The sequence below is a fragment of the Acanthopagrus latus genome, chromosome 2 (assembly GCF_904848185.1).
Source record: "Acanthopagrus latus isolate v.2019 chromosome 2, fAcaLat1.1, whole genome shotgun sequence".
NCBI lineage: Eukaryota > Metazoa > Chordata > Actinopteri > Spariformes > Sparidae > Acanthopagrus > Acanthopagrus latus.
The window spans coordinates 25445654-25467791 of NC_051040.1; the positions used below are offsets into that span (position 1 = coordinate 25445654).

The 22138-nt window shown below is 43.3% G+C and overlaps 1 protein-coding gene across 1 annotated transcript in view; it reads left to right on the forward strand.

The window, feature by feature from the left end:
- LOC119013047 (calsyntenin-2-like) overlaps positions 1–22138 on the forward strand; it is a 250492-nt gene that overhangs the window by 189199 nt on the left and 39155 nt on the right. The window contains exons 7-8 of the mRNA XM_037087394.1: positions 376–633; positions 2549–2670. Coding sequence (XP_036943289.1) covers positions 376–633; positions 2549–2670 — 380 coding nt within the window. The remainder of the gene's footprint in view (positions 1–375; positions 634–2548; positions 2671–22138) is intronic.

Sequence of the window (22138 nt, forward strand, 5' to 3'; positions counted from 1 at the left end):
AAGTGTCAGCTGCAAACGGCTCGCGTGATTGGCTGATTTGCAACACACGCTGGCCCGTTGCTGCATCTGTTCTCACTCGGTCAGTGTGCCCGCTCTGTTTCCATAGAGGCGCGTTTTAGTGGCAAGCTACGCTGTGAATTTGTGACCGGTGACTCACGTCTATTTCCGTTTGAAAGTCAGTTTCATTTGACATGAATCAATAGCCACATCCTCCATCCATCTCGGGCCATTGATTGCAAATTAAGCCCTGCCATCTGCCTTACTCATAAGTAATCATTGCCAAGGTTAGGCCAATATCCACTGCATCTCTGCCGTGACTGTTATTGACACATCTTCTGTCGCACCTCTTATTTGTTTCCACGGCGATGACCCCAGGGGCCTCCTCGGGCAGCACTGACCTTCTCCCTGCTCCCAGCGCTGCCACCAACTGGACAGCTTCCCTGGTGACCGACAGCGGCAGGGACAGCGACTTGATCTTCAGGTTTGATGGGCGTCAGGCGGCGAAAATCCCAGACTGGGTGGTTCCTCAGAATCTGACAGACCAGTTCACCATAGCAACCTGGATGAAGCACGGGCCCAGTCCCGGGCTCCGAGCTGAGAAGGAGACACTGCTCTGTAACTCCGACAAGACAGGTGAGTGAGAGGCCGACATGCGAGGGCAGATGTAGTCTTTATTTTTCTAACTGTCAACGAATCATAAATAACTTAAAACAATGGATCCCACACACACCATCCAAGTGTAACCAAAGCCTGATATATGTGTGTCCTTTGCCTCTGTGCCGTAGAGCTCCATTGTTGCACAAAAACAAACTCAGTGAGCCATGCAGTTACACTCGGTGACATCTTCCTTCACTTAAATGAATAATGCCTTAAAACGAGTATTGTCCAAACCCAGAGGAATCTGTAATTTTATTCAAGCCAACAGTAAGTTTCATTTGTTTACAAGTTGCTAGAAGTTAGAGTTGCTAAATTTCAGGCAAACAGAAGGTGGATTTCATTGTGCATTTCTTCATCTGGGAACTTGATTTCTACCTGAGTCACGTCAGATAGATTTTCATCGGCGCTGGTGTTTGTCTAACAATTAAGACATCATCCAACATGATTCCCTGCTACTTCACAACCTCATCAGACTGCGTCTTTATTGATCTGACCCTCAATAAAATACACATTGCATGAGCAATAAGTAGATATGTTAACTAATCCATTGCCATAAATTCTCATTGGAACACCAAATTTATATTAATCTGCAGCTGAACATAGTTCAATAGTTCAACAAATGCACTGTTTGCTCCTGTGTGAGTGATGTTTGTTCAAAACTCCATTGCCCTGCTGTTTAAGAAGGTGACATTTAGGAAACAGAACTATGTATTTGTGACCGGTGTTTAAAGACGTAGCTACATCTTCCATGAACACAAATGTCTGCATTATTTGTCTGCATCATACTTTACCCTGCCAGCATCCTAGTCCTGAGTCAAGGTGAGCCACATGTTTGAGTAGAGCAGACAGTCGTCCAGAGTGAATTCACAGCCAGCGGGTGTGCATGTCGACAACATGCGATCTGCCACGCCAGTGCTGGTTTAATCAGCCCTTACACATACTCAAACATACACCAGGAGTCCGGTACATACGTAAAAATGGCATCGCCCAAGTTCTGCAAGACATCTGCCCAGAATATTTCCCAGCTTGCCGTCCCAAGCTTTTATATGGTCCGTTCACACTGCTGCTGGACATCGATCTAAAAATGCTGCAGTTTTCTTTGTACAGTCTCTGTGCACAGTGTGTAGCTGCTTTGTCCTCCTCTTTGCTTATCGCTGATATTGCAGATATGTCAAAATGCATGAAGCATTGATATTAATGTAAAAAATGTCATCATTACTTAGGACTCTGAAGCCTATTTTTAAACATGTGTGTACACATCTGACATTGACAATCTCCTGTTGTGTGCTGCATGTGTGAACTAACAAATATGGGCAATATCCTGATCTGACTCTCCTGATATTCACCTGTGAGAGGGGCTTTCCTGTCTGTTTTGCAGTTTGCACTCTATAACGGTGATTTCAGTTGGTATATAGAGCTATTAAAGATGTACTTTAATAACAATACATCACTTACAACAGCTTTAAATTAACATTGTTTCCTGTCATATCCATAATGGGGAAAGTTTAGCTTTGCTAACATACTAATAATTTATTTAGGCTTATTTTACACATGACACGTACTGTAAATGATCTTACAGTAAGGTGGATTTGAGGAAAAATGTAATCACTCACAGTTACTGTGAACAAAATGTGGGCCTCTGTAATGATCCAGCATAAAAAAAAACATCCGTAACATCATTGCATTCTTTGGCCAAAGGGACGATTTTATTATGAAATATCCTGTGATGACATGAATGACCTTTAGAAAGTTGGTCTCCTTGGTAGCGGTGCTGCTGTCCTAGTTTTGTGAGCTTTCTTAAAGTTGCATGTCAGGGATACCTGACAGTGAGTAGGTGTGATGATGTAGTCCCTGGTGCCTACTCTCCTGTCTCCCTCCCTCCCTCCCACAGAGATGAACCGTCATCACTACTCACTGTATGTCCATAATTGCCGCCTGGTGTTCCTGCTGAGGAGAGACTTCACCCAGGTGGACACCTTCAGACCGGCCGAGTTCCACTGGAAACTGGAGCAGGTGAGATACCGTGATGCTTCGGGACACATAGGACAGACGGACAGACTTGTGTCTCACATAACACGAGTGAGCTCAGTTTATAGTTCAAAATCACCTTCGTGGGTTTGATAAGTAGGTTATGGGCTAACCTCACAGACCGGGATAAAGTTTCTTGCTTGGATGAAACCTGTATGAAACATCCTGGGAGTTTTTTTTTTCTTTTTCTTGGCTTAATCCAGGCTAGTCTGTACCTCGTACTAATAATAGAAACTGCCCAGTTGCAGAGTGACATGTTCCTGCAACGATTTGTTCAGACAAACTATCAAATTTCACATTTACATTACACATTCATGAGCTGACTTTTGTGTCAACCTTCAACATTCGTAAGCGTGAAACTGCTGAACTTTTTTCACTAGACAACAGGACATTTTCAAGCCTGTTTGTGGCAATAGAAATTGGATATTTTTGGCCAGACGCTGACACATTTCCAACCATGTTTTCTGCCACAGAATAGGGTACTTTTGATGGGGTGTCCGAATGTTTCCAGTCATGTTTGGGGCAACCAAATAGGATATTTCTAACAAAACGTCGGGGCATTTCCCGCTGTGTTTGTGGTGGCAAAAACCAGATACTGAATCTAAAGAAAGGTGAAAATGTTACGGAGAAAAAATATCAAACTGCAACACATCTGTTGTTTGCATTGGTGACTGGGTTGACAGACGACTCCTGGTTAGACTGAACCGCGTGTGCCATCAGGAGCAAAAACCACTGGTCAGTCCACAGGATCTCGCTAACAAGTTCCTCATTGGACCTCTGGAGAGACAAAAGCTTCACACACATTTATGTGTGTGTTTGTGTGTACATACAAGAACTTGTATGCGTTTCTATTTAGTGCTTGGCTGCACTATAAATCCTCCCACAACCCATAAAAAAACCTAACCTTTAATTAACCCCAATTAATTTGGAGAACCGTCATACCACTCTACTTAATAACCATGCAGTTTTTTTAATGGATTTAGCGACTCGTGAATAAATATTTGCCATGGTTATGAAGACATACTTGCTGGTACTTTATTAGAGCTGTCTTTTTTAACTTGTTTTTCTTCCGCTATTTCATTGCCTGACGTGTCATATAAAGATATCTCCAAGATGTTGCACATTTAATCAAATAAAAACAGTGTTACCTTTTGTGGGATCAGAGCTGGGAATGAGTGCAAACATGATTTTGCAAGGATATATATATATATATATATATGTATTTTGGGATGAGAAATGTTGGATTAACTAGGACAAGACAGGAAATGTTTTTAGAAAAAGTTCACCACTTTGATTCAATGACTCGCTTAAAGTATGCCATTTTGTCATCAATTTGGAAGCTCCTCATTTAATATTTAACTAAATCTCCATTAAGTGAATGAGTGATTTTCATATTTCAAACATACTCCATCCTCGTGTCTCGCACCAAAACTTATTTAAGTGATGGTTACTTGAGCAGACGTGCCTGACGGAGAGAAATATGGCAGCTCCGGGGACATGTGGTCGCGTGTGTGGTTGGCAGCTGTCTGTTGATCCAGGGAGCCGTCTTGAAGTCGAACAGGTCACCTTGGATCGCGAGACCCCGCGCTCACCCGGCGAGGACATATGATTCAGGGGAGATACCGCAGCTGAGCCTGGACATCCAGCTGCAGCACCCAGGGCTAATTTGATCAGACAGACCGCTGGTACTTGATTGGGGGGGTGGGGGAGCATGAACGAGGTCATCCATCAGCCTCCTGATGGCACACGGTGTGTCAGAGGCATCGTCTGGAGGAATCTGGACATGGGGTTACCACAGAGCGTCAGTCACTTGCCTGTGATCTCAGAATAAATGTGCTTGAATTGATTTTCTTACCATCGCCGAGGCTACAGTTGATGACAGAGAGGTCACATTCTCTGAATCTTTTCAGGCACTTTTTGGGTTACATTCAAGAGGAGAAAAAAATGAAATGCATATTTGAAGTATGTTTTTGGACCTGGTTTGCAAACTGTCCTTTGGAGAGATAAGTATAATCAAATTTAATTTAATATGAATGAAGAAAAATGAAGAAATTAGTATTTCTGGCAGTATTGGGGGCGGTAAGCCTTTAGGGGGACTCATATTTACAGAAAGTAATTAACAGTTGACAGAATAATTTCATATATCAAGCATAAATAGGAAGTTTAGAGACTTTCTTTTCAGTGTCTGGTCTTTTGAGAGGGTCTGAATTTTTCAGTCAGAGAAAAGGGGCATGTTGGAGGAGTCCAAACCTAAGTACTCCTGAAAGCCCTGGATGCAGCCCTGTGAGGATTTGACTTTGTGTGGCTAAAGGGATGGCGCTTTGTTCCAGACGCAAATACCTCTAATATTTAGATTGGAAACCCTTGAGCTGATTGTTTTGACTTTGTGCAGGCATTTGTGGTCCCCAGAGGATGAACCCTGCTGACTTTGATCACCCACTGACTTTTCATCTGGCACTAACAGCACGCCAGGTTTTCACACGCATCAAGTGAAACAGCACAACATCTACGGGATGGATTGGCACGAATTCTCTACAGATATTCACGGTTCCCAGGGGATGAATCCTAATGATGACATATTAGCTCACTGAAAACTGACCGTGTGGAGAACTCCTTCCAAGGTGACGATATTTAGAAAAGAGATTTAGAGTTCGCTAATTGAAGACATGGACTCTTGCGACCGTGCCTTAATTGAGCCTTGTCAGTGCAGCATCATTGGCATGTGTGAACCCCTCTCATGTGTTATGATATCGGAGTATTGAGTTTATCCACTCACAGAGGGGATGTTGTGTCGTCCATGTTAGAGAGACACAAATGGACATTGATAATACTGTGATGGGGAAAATAACAACAGAAAAGGCTGTCTGACAATGTTTTACTTAAAATAGCTTCACCCGTCTATGAAGAGCACTCACGTTCCCCTGCCTCGTTCACTGCTCACAGGTGCCCAGTGTACACGACTGGCCACGTGATATGTATTTTTTAAGTGTGTTAGTATGGACAGAGATTATTTTCTGAAACAGTTCTGGTCATTCCTTCTATTTTAAAATACCAAATATAACAAAAATACCTGTGTACGTGTGGACAACAAATGTTAGCAGATATCCTTTTTTCTTTTTTTCCTTCATTTTTTTGCTACCTGTAAGACTAACGACTCGTGACAGCGTCTGCTCGATGGTAACATCCGAATCTAAGATAGTTTATTCTGTATTTTGTGCATTATACTCGATACGTGACAGCAGGTTACCATTTTTATTATGGGGATGTTAGCCGGGTGACATTATCAGTAGTACAGCACATCATCACGGAGCATGTCTGTAGACTTTCAATGAAACTCTCCTGCTTCCTGTCACAGAGAAGAACTTTGCTGTATTAAACAAAGGCATTCACTTGGTCTTTATCGAAGGAGGTAAACGTTTTAGAAGTGATTTAACCATCAGCCTTTGACTTTTCTACAGTGTGGCATTCTGCTGTGTTTGCGCTGTCAAGCAATTGAGCTAATGCAAACCTGCACACAGAGGTGAAATACCGCTAAGTGGCCGGTGAAGGCCGTTTTATCTCTGCCACACTTGTTATGAAGTGTAATTTGCCCGTGATAAAATGCTTTGCATCGCATCTTTAAGTTGGTCTCCTCACACACCTCACGGGATGAAATTCTGCATAGATTAGGCGGAATTTTGACAGCCTTTCAGTGGTTCATCAAAAGATTTAGACGGCTAGTTAATTCTATGGCCTTGTCTAAATTGATCTCGATTTCTTTTCTTATTATTGCCTCTAGGTGATAAAAGTTTCTATGGACTATGCCGGCACTGCATACATCTTTGTAATAAGCTGCACAATAGTTGTTAAACTACAGAGTTTCCTGAGCACTTTTTGAATCTCCTTTTCTTTCTTTACGTCCGCTCCCTCCCTCCTGTTAATAGTTGCCTCTGAAACCCCCCGGGGCATGAAAGGAAACTTTCATTAAGTCGCTATCTCCCCTTCGCCTCCTCGCCACTTTCTCCTCATCTGCTAATGTCTTTTAAACAAAATGAACCTCTGAATTAGTCCAACCCAAAAAACCCGTCCACGGAAGAGTCTCCTCCGCTCCTTACATCGGTTTATCACGGAACTGCAATTAATTTCACATGCAAGCCGATCAGGCGTGGCAAGTCACTACATAATGACTGGAACAGTGGGGGTGGAAGAATGTTGCAGATATTAGTTTTACCTGCTAAAAAAAAAAAAAAAAAAACAAGTGTACTATCTGCTAATAACAGACACGGAGTAGTTTGAGGCAGCACGGCTTTATGCACGCAGGCCTTTTGTGTTTGGTGATTCAGTATTCTAAACTTGGCTATCTGTGCTGTTTGCATTGTTGAGAGAGATGGGCTGAGGTTCTTATTGGCTAGAGATGCATTAGGCTTGTATTGAACAACGTCTTTTGTGCGCGCTTTCAGTTTCTTCAAACTCAGACTTACATTCAAGGTTCTAAAAGAACCGGACTGTCAATCCAGACACGGTTTTCTGCCGGACCCGGCACTGAATGAGCACCGCGTGTTTTATAATTAATGTCGAAAATTGGATTGACTCTGTATGGCTCAAAATACAGGTATCCAGGAAATTCACCGGCTGACTGAGTGACTGGCACACCCACATGCAATTTAATTCTTCAGTGGTATTGATCTCGAGAAATATAATGATTTTGATTTAAGTCAGCTATGGCTTTTAAGATAGTTTGCTTTCTAAGGATGGTAAATTAAAGCTGTGTGTTGACAGCATCTTCTGCAGGCTAATTTGACCTGTTTTGTTAGATTAGCTATTGCAGCTCATCCCAAGATCACACTACATGATTTTAGCCCTGATTTTGCTGTGGCAGATGTTTTTTGTTTTTTGTTTTTTTTCAAAATCCACCGACAGAGGCTGATCGTCGTGCACTCCCAAGAATGACGACTGGCATGTGTGCACTGTATAAAGACACAATCCAGGGGGCTCAGGGACAGCTCGCCGCAATGTTGCTGACAATCGCTGGATATCTTGCAGGCTAGATAACAGGTTGAGTGCAGGTGGGTCGGGAAGCTAGGGACAAGCTACAGCCAATGAGAGCAGACACTCGCCTTCCTCCCTCTCTCCTCTGCTGTCATCAGCAGCAGCTCCCTAAACCCAGTCCTGTCACACACCTATGTGTACAATAATAGCCTATAGCTCAGAATCAGAATACATGAACCCCCATGTTTCAGTGTATGCAACTGCGTTGTCCTCGCTGGCCCACAATCTGTGCAGGCAGTTATTGGTTCATGCTGCAAAAAATGAACCCTTACTGTCCGTGCATCCTCCTAATCCATCCATATGCACATTTCTTTTACATCCTAGCCCTGACCCTAGATTCAAGAAAGTACAATGCCGGAACTGGAGGGCAGCCTCTGCAGCACCCATGAAGTCTTTAAAGCTTGTCAGGGCATTTTTGTAGGCTAATATCTGCATACCTCTGTTGACATTAATGAAGTATGCAATATATGAAACAATAAATGATAAATGCTATAGTTATTGTAGATGAATTGCTGGTATTCTAATCAAGCAGCTAGCTTGGTGAGCAGGCTGTTTGCTTCGTAAGTTGACTCCATGCAGTCAGCAAAATATTGCTAACTGACGGGGGCAAGTTCTTTTATTGTTGTTGTTTTGTAGGAGAAGAACTTTTATTTGTCACATGCAGTCATACTGAATACAAAGTGTCATTGACCCATCCCCACGGAGCAGCAGCCAGCCACTCTATAGGTTGTTTCGGTGTTGGTGCTTTTCCCAATTCCGTAGAGAGGTGGCAAATGCAAAATTGCCAATAGACAATACACTGTTGTTCTGGCCAACACAGATGAGGCTTTCCTACAGTATGTTAACTTTTACAACTGCTGTAATCTAAAGAGTCACCACGCTTAACAGCCATTTGCATCGCTAAATCGTTTGAATGACCATTCATGTTCCACATTTTGTGCTGCTTTTTGCCACCGTGTTAAACGTGTCCCTGGTACAGAGATATGTAGAAATGCTCAGCGTGCAGTTGGAACAAAGCTTACATTGTGTCCTCCTCTGACACACTGACGAGGCTTTGGCAAGAAGAGGAAAATCAATGAGGAGTCACCCCGAGCCTTTCAGCTGCAAGAAAGAGCGAGAAAGAAGCGACCGGGATAATTGAGATCTAAATGATGTTTCCACCAGGAATCTAAATTGAATGAGCAAGTGACATTGTTACCTTCGGCTGTCCTGTGGAAAATGCTTATTTTTTTCAGGAAAGCAATCAAGCAAGCAATTGGGGGTGGACTTTATCTGAAGTGGACAGTGCGAAATATGAAATGTAATCTGTTACCTTTGATGCAGAGCAGATCAAACGACAGCATGCATGCATGCATCTCTATCCAGACCATTTAGTCACTCACTGGGTCTGCTGTTAGTGCACAGTAATTACCATACAGTGGTGCATGTTCATCCCCCTCAGCTGCCTCCTAACTGGTCCAGGCTTATATTCAAAACAAACATCTCCCGAGCACAATTTGAACGCCGAGCATCTGGCATTCTCAAATTGCTGATGTGCTGCTGTTCATTGCTGTCATCAGAAACTCCTTGTTAGTAAACTACAGGATGTTTAGGGACCGCGGTACCTGATGAGGTTATGAAATTATGCCTTTTTTTTTTCAAGTGGGAGAAAAAGATGCTGTTTGCAAGAAGAAAAAAAAAACAAAAAAAAACAGCAAAGGTCCGCGAAACATCTGTCTCGTTTAGAGAGGGAGCGGAGTCTGAGAGAGAGGAAGCCAAATGGCGTTCACACACACATGCGAGGCTGCCTGTCAGACCCAGACCTGCTAAGAGGAGCCCACACCATTACCACATGCTCAAATAACAGCACACGCAGCTGTCTCGCATTTTGTACCAAATTAATGTGCAAATGAGAGAGGGGCAATTTTGATCCACGAGCACGGCATCACACAGATTAGCGAAATAAGAGGCACAGTGTTACAAGTTTGTTTTTTTTTTTTTTTTAATTGCAGTCATTTAGTCATCACTGACAGAGTGATTCGTAATAACTGCTGAGAAAAACAGCTGAAAGTAAAAAATATACAATCAAAGAAAATCAGGATCGTTTTTTTTTTTTTTTTTAACAAAATCTGTTTTCAGTTGTTCACTTTGTTCCATAAAAGCAACAGTACGGCTGAGAGATGATGGTTTGGTTTATAATAATTGCTTAGCTGAGTATACAATTGTTGAAAAAATTATCATTCTGACCTTCTTATCGAGGTTAATATGTGGTTAAAGTTAGCGGATTGTGGACTGAAAACAAACAGCGGCCCATTCTATCATGACATTAGCCAAATTCCTCCTTTGCTACCGTCATATTTACTACTAGAGGTCAGACAGTGAAATGGCTGATGCTGTCATACTTCATGGGAGGGCAATGTTGTAGTGTTGTGCTTATCAAAGAATTAAGCTTCTTTTTTTTCAGTTCTTTCTGTACAGCTGACAAAAATTGGATTTCCAGATTTGATACGAATGCCATAGTCTGTCTCCAGCATTGATCAATAAGGGTGCCAAAGAATTTAAAGCCCATGCAGAAACGTATCAGTTCTTTCAGATTCTGACTTTATCTGTGCTGCTATTTTCCATCTTTCTGTAACACACACACACGCACACACACACACACTGCCTTGTTCCCCTCATGGGAGGGTTCTCGTTGAATGATAGATGACTGCTACTAAAGAGCCTGCTAAATTTAGAGCGCTGCTGCACCAACCTGCTCCAAAGAGCATGATGGACACACACGCAGACACACACACACACACACACAGGTTTTTGAAGGGTCTTCCTGACAGTCTGTTTGATGCACATATAAACGTGTCCCCACAGAGACCGGTTTGAACATGTCTTATCTGCCCACCTGAGCCCTCTGCCCACATACACACCTTCACTGCCCACTGCCACTTTTTTTTTTCCCCTCGATACGCTGATGTGCTTGCGTGCACACGTGTGTGTGTGTGTTCAGAGCCAACATCTAGCTCCGGGTCAGGACTAAGATCACACTGTTTACCCAGCTGAAGGCTAACATCTCACAGCTTTACTCACAAATACTGTGACCGCTGTCCGCCTGCACCTCGAGAGGCTTACGCTGGCCTTTTATACACAATCATCCATGCCACTCCGCCGGTAAAATTGCGCCAAGTGGAGAGCAGAATCCTTCTGCGTCCAAATCCCTGTGACATACAGCGGACACTGACCTCCTTCAGGCACTCACACAGAACATATTTACATCAGAACAGGGGATTTATTGAAAACAACACACTAGCCTTCCCTTTTCTCTCTTTTTTTTTTTTTTATATATATTGACGGTCTGTCATGCAAATGGCTTGGTTTGTATTCAGGTGAAGGATCTTATTGACAGTAGGAATCAATAACCACAGAAAGATGAAAGGGTAGAGACAGAGGGCAGAGAAAGTAAAGAAATGTTTAAAAAAAAGACAGAAAAGGACGTTGAAAGAGAGAAACACATGGAGACTGTAGACGATAAACAATGGAACAACAGTGCTGCTTACTGCTGATATCACTCAGACATCTGTCGGCCACATTTGATGAGCAAGACGCACGACATGACCGACAGACATGAGGTCAATAAACTCACACAAGCTGTAGGGGAGGCAAAATAATATGCAAACACATAACTCAATATGTGTGATCGGAGCAGGCGGCCCTCTCAGCAGGATATCACTCAGTCATCACGGACAACATTACCTTCTCTTATATTCTGCTGAGGTGTCTCTCAACCTCCACTATCACAGCCTGCATCACAAATGAAATCAGCCTTTATTACAAACACACTTTCCAAAATCCCGTTCCAAGCAGTTTTCAATCATTTTTATTCCTTCAACATCCCACCATCGCTGGATAATATTACCTCTCCTTTATGAGAGTTGGAGGTACGGCAGGTCTTGGATGGGTGGAAACAGTGCTGGAGAGGCCACTAAATGAAAGAGCGGGGGGAGCAATGGCTTTTATCACCTCGCCGGTGAGTAGAGGGTGAGAGTACTTACAGCATATGCATGTTAGAATCTAAATACACATCTTTTGATATGTGTGTGGCAGGTGTTTTAGTTTATATCTAGTCACTGGTCCAAGTCAAGTCCCAGGTCATTAACGACAAGTTCAAGTAATTCCTGAAAAAATCTGAGATAGGTCTTTGGTAATTCATGACAAATCAAGTCTCTTTGAGGCTGACTGTATCAGGTCTCAAGTCATACGTGGCAAGTTCAAGTCCCACAGTTTTCAAGTCTGAAATCAGTTGTGTCTCAGGTTGCTGAAGTCGTTCATGTCAAGGGAAGTTTGAAGTTATATTAAACAAACTCAAGTCTTCAGTGACAAATTCTTTGTGAGAAGTCAGATCTCACATCTTTTTTGACAGGTTGAAGTCAAGTCTCAAGTCCGACTCCATCAGTGATGAGGGCAGGTCAACCTTCAAGTCATTTGCAATGAGCCCAAGTAAAGTGTCAAGACCGCTGAGACACGGTCAAGTCAACTCTACCCAAGTTCAAAAGCGATCTCAAGTGATTCCTATAAAGTCAAGTCTCGAGTCATCCAAGAGGTCCAAATCAATAATAAATTTAAATAATGACAGGTTGAAGTCAAGGCCCAATTCCCTGATGCCAAATCAAGTCTCCATTCATGTGTGACAAGTCCAAGTCAATGCTTAAGTCAAGTCAAGCCTGACTTCAATGAACAGGTTCACAAGCTTTTGTGACAAGTCAAAGCCAGGTCTCAACAGGTTTCAACAATTTGAGCGACAACTTAATTATTTTCCAGCTTCTTTAGCTACTGAAGACTAGCCTGCTGTCATACTCATTTTGTGTTGCTCGATACAAAACTTGTAACTTTTATGTTTTTGGTTTTAAGAGTCAAGTCAGGTCAGGTCTTCAGCCATCAAGCTTTGAGACCTTTGTGTGCCTTCAGTCTCCAAGTCTCCAAGTCTCAAGTCGACATCTCTCATAGTCTGAGTTTGGAGCTGCTGTGCCTGTATGTGTGACTATAGAATATGGAATAAAATGGAATAAAATAAAAAAAAATAAATAAAGAACTAAAGAAATCTGACGATTAAATCATATATGTTTTTATGTTCCTGACATTGTAGGTCCTGTTTTTATATTTATGTCCTGTATTTATGATTTGTGCGGCAGGCGCATGTGTGTATATGTTGCCCTTGAACACACATTCCAATGCCCACAGTGTGTGTGTGTGTGTGTGTGTGTGTGTGTGCGTGTGTGTGTGAGACCCTGAGAAACTGGAGACCTTTGCTATCACTTTGTAGAACAAAGGAGCACAAAAGCCAAATAAAAGAAAATAACAGCACAGTAAAAGCTGCTGCTTGGTGCCATTCATCATATTAATCTGGACCAAATGGGTTCGCTGAATCCCTTTTCTTCCAGAGATTCTCTCCTTTTACCCTTCGCCCTTTCCTCCCTCTCACTTGCTTTGTTTTTTGTTTTTGTGGGTTTTTTTCTTCCCCCCCCCCTCCGATTTGTCTTACTTTCTGGCTAAATAACACTCTCAAACTCTGGACTCTGACTTTCTGCCTACCCAAATAGTTTTTAAGAAGGGGAAAGCTACGTGCCGTGCTGATCTTCCCCCCCGACTGGTTGTAGCACTTCCTGGATTGAGGGTGGCTGTCAGAATCCGCAGTGAAGATTTATTGTGCACATCCCACCCTGACCTTAAGTGTGGCAAGAGAAAAGGGTGAGAAAGAGATGAATTGAAGAAGAGATGGAGACGGAGAGGCGGAGGAACAAGAGAGCCTGGTGGAGGGCTGGTGAATTTGGTGTAGGAGTATCAGCGGTGTCAGGGCTTAGGTAATCAAGAGGAGGTGTGTGATGGATGCATTGTGGCAGTGGGCGAGATGGTATGATGCACCCTCACCCCCTCCCCTGCTTTGTTTGTACTGACAGTTTAAACCTATGGGACCATGTTTGACTTTTTTTTTCCCATCTCACCGAGGCTGCTGTTGTTTCACAATCTCCTCTCGCTCTCCTCTCTCTGTCTCTCTCTCCTGCCCTCCTCCTCTCCCTCTGCCTCACCCAGACATCCACCTTCCCTCACTGTCAGTCTTTTTTTCCCCTCTGCTGGGATATCTGCTGCTGTATTTTCAAGCAGGATACACAGATATACAGCAGTCACCGAGTGGCTGCAGGAGGGTGACTCACTGTGTCGGCCAGACTGATGCAACGAAAAAAATCTGTCATGCATTAATTAATGATTTCAGGCCTTACAGGGAATCAGCACTTTTTGCCCTCCCACATAGTACGATGGCTGCACACGCTTCTGCAAACCACCAGGATTTCAACAGCCAAGGCACTCCTGTGTCTTTAGTCGCCACACAACAGACGCAGACAGACACAACTTTTCTTTGGTGAGTAACAAGCTTGTTAAGCTGAGGATAAAACGAACGTCCCATTCCGAAAGGTCAGCGGGGGGAAATAACTGTAAACAAGTACATGTTTCACTTTACCATGCCAATGCCACGATGACCTACCTGTTGCCATGGCACTTCAAAGATTTTCTCCAACCAGTGGAGCTAAAGACACAAAGGCTCCACTGGTTGGAGAATCAGCAAGCGAAGAGAAGATGTTGTTTATGGATCCCCCTTGGGAGAAATTCACAGGTAACACAGCAGTACAGAGGGAAAATAAGTAGCAAAGAATGAAATAACAATTAAAAATATAATAGAAAGTATTAGAACAGAAATAAGCATACTACATACCATACATAGAGTGTTTTTCCTTTGCACCACTCAGCGAGGTGGAGGTTGTTTCTTGATGATATGTTTGACGTGTGCTAGCCACAAGCCACAGTAAAGTCCTCACTGTGGCTGTTCTCCTCTGTGCTGTTCCTGCCTGCTACATCTAAAACAGATCTGCTCACCAAACGACACAGAGTGTGTCCTAATCTGGTTGATTGGATTTGTTTAAAGTGAGGAATAGCCGATGCTAATGACGCTCAGCTAACCTAGTTACAAATGCAGTTACAAATTTGACGCAGCTCTGAAACAGCTGAAAGTCATCAGTAAACAGTAAGAATACTGCTTATATGTGAATTTACAGAACATGAACACAGAAACCGAACTAAACTCCAGACCACAGAGATTTAGTCTGTGGAGCAAGTTGCTATCAGGCCATGTTGGAGCGCAGCTGTCTGGCTGCTTCTTCTTTAACCCCTGCTGTGGAGCCAAAGTGGACACACTTGACCACACGGCACGGTTGAAGTGGACTGACCTTGGCTCAAGGGAATGGCCGATAAAATGAGTCTTGAGAACACCACACAAATTCGTCCATCTGGGAAGTTAAGCGGACGAGCTTTAAAGCCGGTTCAATGAGGGGAGACAAGTGGACGAAGTAAGAAAATGTCTAATACGTGCGATATGTGATGATTAGGTCTTGTCGGAAAGACTTTGGAAGGGTACGTATGAGGGAGATTTTGTAATCGATGCCCCCATGGAGTCCAGACGCTGGTGGTGGTCGTGGTTGTGATGGTGCCTGATGACTCAGCTGTGACTGCAAGGCCGACGAGGCTGAAGAGAGGTGAAGTGGATGGATCTGCAAAGACTGGGCGGCGATGGAGAGGTGGAGGGCCTGCCGGACAGCAGCATGAACAAACTGCAGACGGAGAGAGAAACATATTTAAAGCAGCAAGACGATCACTGCTAAAAGTGTAGGTGTGTGGCTGTGCTACTGATGATAAAAATCGCTGATAGGCCAACTGACTGCCCCAGACATTGACAATAAGATGAAGGTGGCCTTTGTTTAACCCACGCATAGCCCGGAGCTTCATTGCTTTGCTCTAAATGTAGTCTAAAAGCTGTGATTACTTTGAATCCATCTTCAAGGCCCCAGCTCTCCATCCTTACAAATCCCACTTAAACCCCTGCACATACTGTACACACAGTGGAGCACCTGATGCTAGCGTTAGACTCCACTGCACTCCTATCTGGCTCTATTTCAAACCATTGGTCACAGCACTAGATTAGAGGGTTCCTGTCTGACTTGAATTTGATGCAATGTAGCAACGGGCTTAAGTGTTGCGGCATGTTTGCTTTTGTCCTTCCATCCCACGTAATCAGCCACAACACAAAACTGAAACTGACAGAAAGCCCAAAATATTCTCTATTTGCAATACACCGGTGTCAACGCTCAAGCACTGGACATGGATACAGGACAGCTGGATCCTGCGGTGCAGCCGTGCTCAGCCGAGTTTCCTCAGCTGAGATCAACTGAGGTGAAAACAAGTAATCCCAGTTTCTGTGACTGGATATTCCGTTTGCTAACAGACCCAAAGGAGAATATTTTATGGGCCTCTTGGATTCCAAAAATCTTATGTGGGCCAAATGTTTCCCAAAACTAGCACAAAGAAAATCATAGAGGCAAGGAAAAAGACTGCATAAGGGCTGACAGACTGATGGTGTAGAGTTTAAAAAGTGGTATGTTTTTTTTTTTTTTTCGTCTAATATGATCCTATCAGCGTGTCTTTCACCCAGCTGAGGTCAAAACAAAATAAAAAAAGGACAAATCAATCTTGAAGCAGCGATTTATTTTCGTTATTTAGTTTGTTCTGAAGGTCAGATTTACACACAGTGGTCATGTTGGTAAAAAGCAGATAAAAACGGTGGCGTATAACCATATGGGGTGATTGCGGTTGTCCATTTGCCTTAGACCTGACGTTAAGACTTTCTGCATTAAGTGCACGTTCAATGTCTTTTGTCTTCCGTTAGATTTTATGGCGGGCTGAAAATGTCCCCCTGCTGGGTTTTAAACATTGTCTTTCTTTCCCCTCTGATCCACCCCACACGTTTGTCTCCTTTGTTCCTTCCCTCTGTCTTGGTTTGCGATAGACTTGTTCCTTTCATAAGAAATTATAAAGCGAACATACCAGGTAAGCAGGAGCACTTCGGGTGGACAATTAACTGCTGATCCCCCAAATGGAAATGTCTCCTAAGCACAGTTTGGAGGCAATTGTTTTGAAATGTCCTGTTAGTATTGTGTTTGTTAGTGCAGAAAATGTTAAGAAATAAGGATAAGACCAACTTTTATTTCTGATGTACCTAAACAGAACTTGTAACACTGTGAAAACTGGGTCTTGTCAGACAGGCAAGTGTATTCAGAGAACAGAACTGGCAGCAGCAATTTTAATTGAAGCTCAATTAAAATGGCTGGAATAATTAACAATTTGTGGTAGGCAGCATTTCACAGGGTTTACAAAGTTTTTTCTAACCCAACAGCTCACACAATTGGGGCATTTTTTGAAGCAATCTGGGTATTTTCTCCTAGGACGACACAGCAATAGACTATATTTGTTACTGTTTGCTGTGCTTGTTAAATTAGACATGTTTACCATCACATCGTCTCCTTCCCTAAATCTAATGTAAATGGTGTAATCAGTTGAAAGTATTCAAACAGCTGCTCAGTGCTGGATGCACTTTAGACATGGAATCAGACAAGCCAGTACAGTGATACTGCTACACAAAAATAATTTAACATATTGCAGTTCATGCCAAATTTACAGAATTTGCTAATAGAGTGTCATCACGTGTGGTCCAGACCACCACCTGTACTTCAAGCTATCGAGTCACCTTGGATGCATGGGAATACCAATTTCAAACAAGGCCTTTTGTTCATTTGCAGTAAATTTAAGTGCATCGTCTCTAGGTGGATCAGAACTTAAAGGAAACCATGAATCATTCTGATCTTAAGTCTTTACAGACCAATGCAACTAAACTACACATTTAAATACAATCTAACATAGACTGACCCGTAACATTAACCAGGGCTCACTTTAAACCCAGAACATTACATTACATACATGGTACTGGACTCATCTTGGACCACTGAACCGCTGGGACGCCCCCAAATTTGTACTATTACACAGTGTTTCTCTCCACTCTAACTCTTGCTTTATATAAACCCAACAGGGTAAGCGAGTCAATGTGATCAGTCTCACTAAAATTGCCATGCAGCCTAAAAACCCGGTGGATATTAACGTGTGTGTGTGTCCGTGTGTTTATGAGCGAGCGTACACGTGCGTGCGTGCGTGCGTGTGTATGTGTGTGTGGCCCATTATGAGCTCGTGGAGAGGTCATTTGGCTGTTGACTTGCAGTCTCTGCCGGGAGCGGCTGTATAATTGCTACTCTAATTAGTCTCTTTTGCCAGCCGGTAATTCATAGTCACCTTCAAGTACTTCTCCCGCACACACACACACGCACACACAAACTTGCATACAGTACACATATGCACGGGCGCACACACACACATACAACTGTTTCTCCGCTATTGCTTCCTTTTTAATTGTTTTTTCTATTTTTATAATTATAGACTTTCAGACACCTAATTTTGGATGCTTACAACAATTGACATGATAATGGTTTGCATGTTGACACTGAGCTGATGGTGATTTATGGCAATTATGTGTTAGCAAACAACACTTTTGCAAATGAATCTGGAGGCTAAGTATTTCTGAGGGCAGGCAAACAGGACAGGATGAGAGCTTTAGCTTTAATCATACCGACATTCATTGAGCTGTTAGACGGCAATTTGTAACATTGTGTCTGATGTTATACAATTTGTAGAGCCACGTTAGCATATGAAGCACCTGTCGGTGCTAAAAGAGACAAAGTGCCTTCATTTTAAAACCTCAGAATTCTTCGAGTACTTATTTTTGCTAGTTTTGGCCCTGCTTTCTCTCTACCAGTTTAGAGTGTGTCATTTCCTATACAGAGAAGTCCTTGTCGCTGAAAACTCGACAGTTATGTTCTTACTGACTTTGGTTCCAAGCTAACCCTACTGCTACCTCTAACCACTTGGTTTGTGACCGGTGTCTCATCACATTACATTGATATTTAGGGCATTTAACAGACATGTTTAACTTACAGTAAGTACATTTGACACAAGAAGAAACCACAACATATCACCGTCTATAAGGCACAAATGAAAAAATAGAAACAATTTTCAAACCCTCGTCTGAGCATAGTAGAGTCATGCGATGCAAGGTTGAGGTGAAGACTGAGTGAGTCTTGAGTCTTTGGCGGAAGATGGCGAGCGACTCTGCTGTCCTGACATTGGTCGGGAGTTCTTTCCACCACTGAGGTCCCAGAACAGAGTTGTGAATTTGCTGAGCGACCTTTGTTCTCTCTCACCAATGGCGGTACCACCTGCCCAGCTGATGTAGTGGAGTGAAGTGTTTGCGCTAGGGCGTGTCGTCTGACCAGTGTTTGGAGGTAGTCGGGCGCAGTTCCGTTGACGGCCCTGAAGGCCAGCACCATCGTCTTGACTGGTGTCAAGTGAAAGCCAATGGAGGTCACGAAAGAGGGTGTCACATGGGAATTTGGGTAGATTGAAAATGAGGCGTGCTGCAGTGTTCTGGATACACTGCAAAGGTTTAGTCGCAGAGGCTGGGAGTCCAGTCAAGAGGGGGTTAGCCAGTGTAAGCAAAGCTTTAGATGGATACTGTTTGTTACTGCCATTTCTGTGTCATTCGAGTGTGTGCCACTTTTTCATGACTAAACACATGACACATAAACATTTCTATGATTTAATCACAAAAGTGATAAAACTGTTGTAATGAGACCAGGAAAAGGCAGAAACATACTGTGCCTGTCCGCTATACCACAAGACAGGTTTGCCGGTTTCCATGTTTTTGCTCCTTAACCATCCAGCACCATTCTAGTCAGGAGGGAAACACTCCATGGGGAGGGACAGACTGACACAAGAAAGGGATAGGGAGGCAATGAAACAAAATATAGAGCTATTCCTTTAAGATGGAGCTGGGCGTTTTTCCAACGATCACTTATCAAGTTTAACAAACGACTGTTACGAGGGGGCTGGTTGTCTTAATCGTTAGACCTCTGAGCTTTGTGAATGACTTAAGGCACACTGAGAAGGATTAAACATCAACTAGTCATTACATGTGCAGCTCAGGACTGTAACTATGGCACATCATTTTTAGAGTGCATGTTTTATAAACCAGGTGATATTTTACATCTGTATCAAAGTCGGTGCCTTGGTCAAGGACAGTAGCAGGAGTATTTGTATCCCCTCCTATTCATATCTTTTGGGATGCAGTGAAACTAGAGCACTTCAAGAAAAACTGGCATTACAGTAGGGAGAGCACACAACTCCAGACAGGACATCCTTTTTTCCCTGTAGGCAGCTAACCACTGAGCTGCTACATTTACACATATATAAATTGTTAGATCTTACTTTGGTTACTTCCATTATTCACATTTTGCGTAGGCCTACTGCGTTACATATGAATAGCACATTGCTGGTTATAACAATAGTCACTGAATTGACTTCAATTGTACAAACTCCCACTTTCACTTGCAGTAATGTTCCTCTACCCTTTTCTTTGTCACCATGCGATCATTTCCAGGTTCATTTGGTACCGTACCCCCCAGTCCCGTCCACCAATCCCATCCCTTCGATCCACACGTACACCTCTGCTTTCACCTCCCCTCTACAGCGGCCTTCTCATCCCTCCCCTGGCTCCTCCTCCCCATTCCTCCTTAAAGTCACCTTCTTTTCACTGCTCATCAATCTCTGTTTTGGATCCTTCCTCCAGCGGGCCCCGTAGGCTCTCCCTCCCCCCTTAACTCCCTCCTTTCACCTCCTTTACTTCCTCTTTATTCCGTCTATCCCTCCCTCTCATCAGTCCTCTTCCCCACATCCACAGTACAAGCTAAGAATAACCTCATGTTTAAGGGCATCTCTGCTGTCTTTTTGTCTGGTTATTCACACATGTGATTTATATGTTTATTGGGTACACCTGCACGATCGAAATTCTATCTTCATGTTCAGTGGTTTTAATAATGAAAGCAATGTCAGGCCTCTATAAAAACTGACGACTAGATTAACCAATAGTCTCAGGAGCTACAATGGCTGCTTGAATTTGACAAAACGTTCAGCTTACAGTCATGTTCGCCCACATACAGAGAAAATAATCAACTCAGGGGCCTTCAACGTTTTACAGGCCAAGGACCCTGTTAACTGATAGAACTATGAGGCAGGAACCCCCCTACCACATACATACTGTATAGAGCTGCACACACTGAACTTGCCCTAATGATGTGCAGCTATTGTGTAGCCTAAAGCCACACAATCTTATCCAAGGTCATCACATACCAATGCTTCACTGTCACAGGCTTTGGCGTCTTATACAGCTGAATAAGGTATGCCACCACGCAACCTTTTGGGACGCGACAAAATTTGCTAACTAACTAGAAGATCGATGCCGCTTCACTGTCTTTGCCCTGATTTCAGACCAGGACACCAGTAGCTTGGATTAGCGTAGCATGGAAGAACAGCTAGCACCACTGGGCACCTCCAAAGCTCACTGATTAACATTTGTTAACACTTTGTTTCTAAAAATTGATTTTCTAAAAATAATGTCCAGACACAGCCAGGCTGTTTCTCCCAGCTCTAGCTTTAAAGACTCTTTGCTTTGCCAACCGACTCGTGGCTCCAGCTCCGTCTTCACTGTGCGAGTATGAGAGTGGTATTGATCTTCAGTCTAACTCTAAATGAGAAAGCATATGTGTATTTTCCAACATGGCAAATTATTTCTTTAATGATTCGCTGCTTTCCTCCATCGTTGTTTTTTCTCGAGTCGTAGTCGCGTCTCCCTGTTTAATAAAGGTTACAAGCTCACATCCCTTATCTTCCTCTCCCCGGTTTCTTCTTCAAGTCTTTTCTCATGTCGTTTATTTTCCTCCACCCTCTCTTTTCCCTCCCTCTCTTTCCTTTCATCTCCGCCTTCCCTCACTGTCATCTCTCTGCCCCGCCACCTCCCGATCTCAGATCCCCTCGCTGCTTTTCATTCTTCTACCTTTTCTATCTCATTCCTCCATCTCTTGTTTGAAGTTGGAAGCTCGGGTTGGGTGACAGATCTCCTAAAGACTTTCAACTCCAAAGGTCTTGAGGCAACAACTCCCACAGTCAGGTTCTAATGGAGAGACAGGCAAAGAAGAAACGAGAATGAATAAACTGCAGAGAGAAGAAGAGACAGACATAGAGGGGGGCAGATAGCAATTTTGTTTTCTTCTCGCCATCGAGTGCCCCAAGAGATGATGGAGGATCTTTGATGTGTGGTGTTTCCGCTCTCTCTCTCTCTCTCTCTCTCTCTCTCTCTCTCTCTCTCTCTCTCTCCCTTTCTTTGTCCTCTGGTTGTTTCACGTCCTCCCTCTCCTTTTGTTTGTGTGGTTATTTATTTCATACATTCCTTCCGTCTGTCAATTTGCATCAGGCAGAGACGCAGGAAAGCGGGTGGGGGGAGGGGGGAGAGATCGGGGAATACGAAACTTTTTGCTTTGCTTTTCGTAGGCAAGGCAAGCCCGAGCAGCTCTCCCGAAACTTTAGCTCTGACTTTGAAGATTTTTGAAGTTAACACTTAATGGCGCTGGATTGA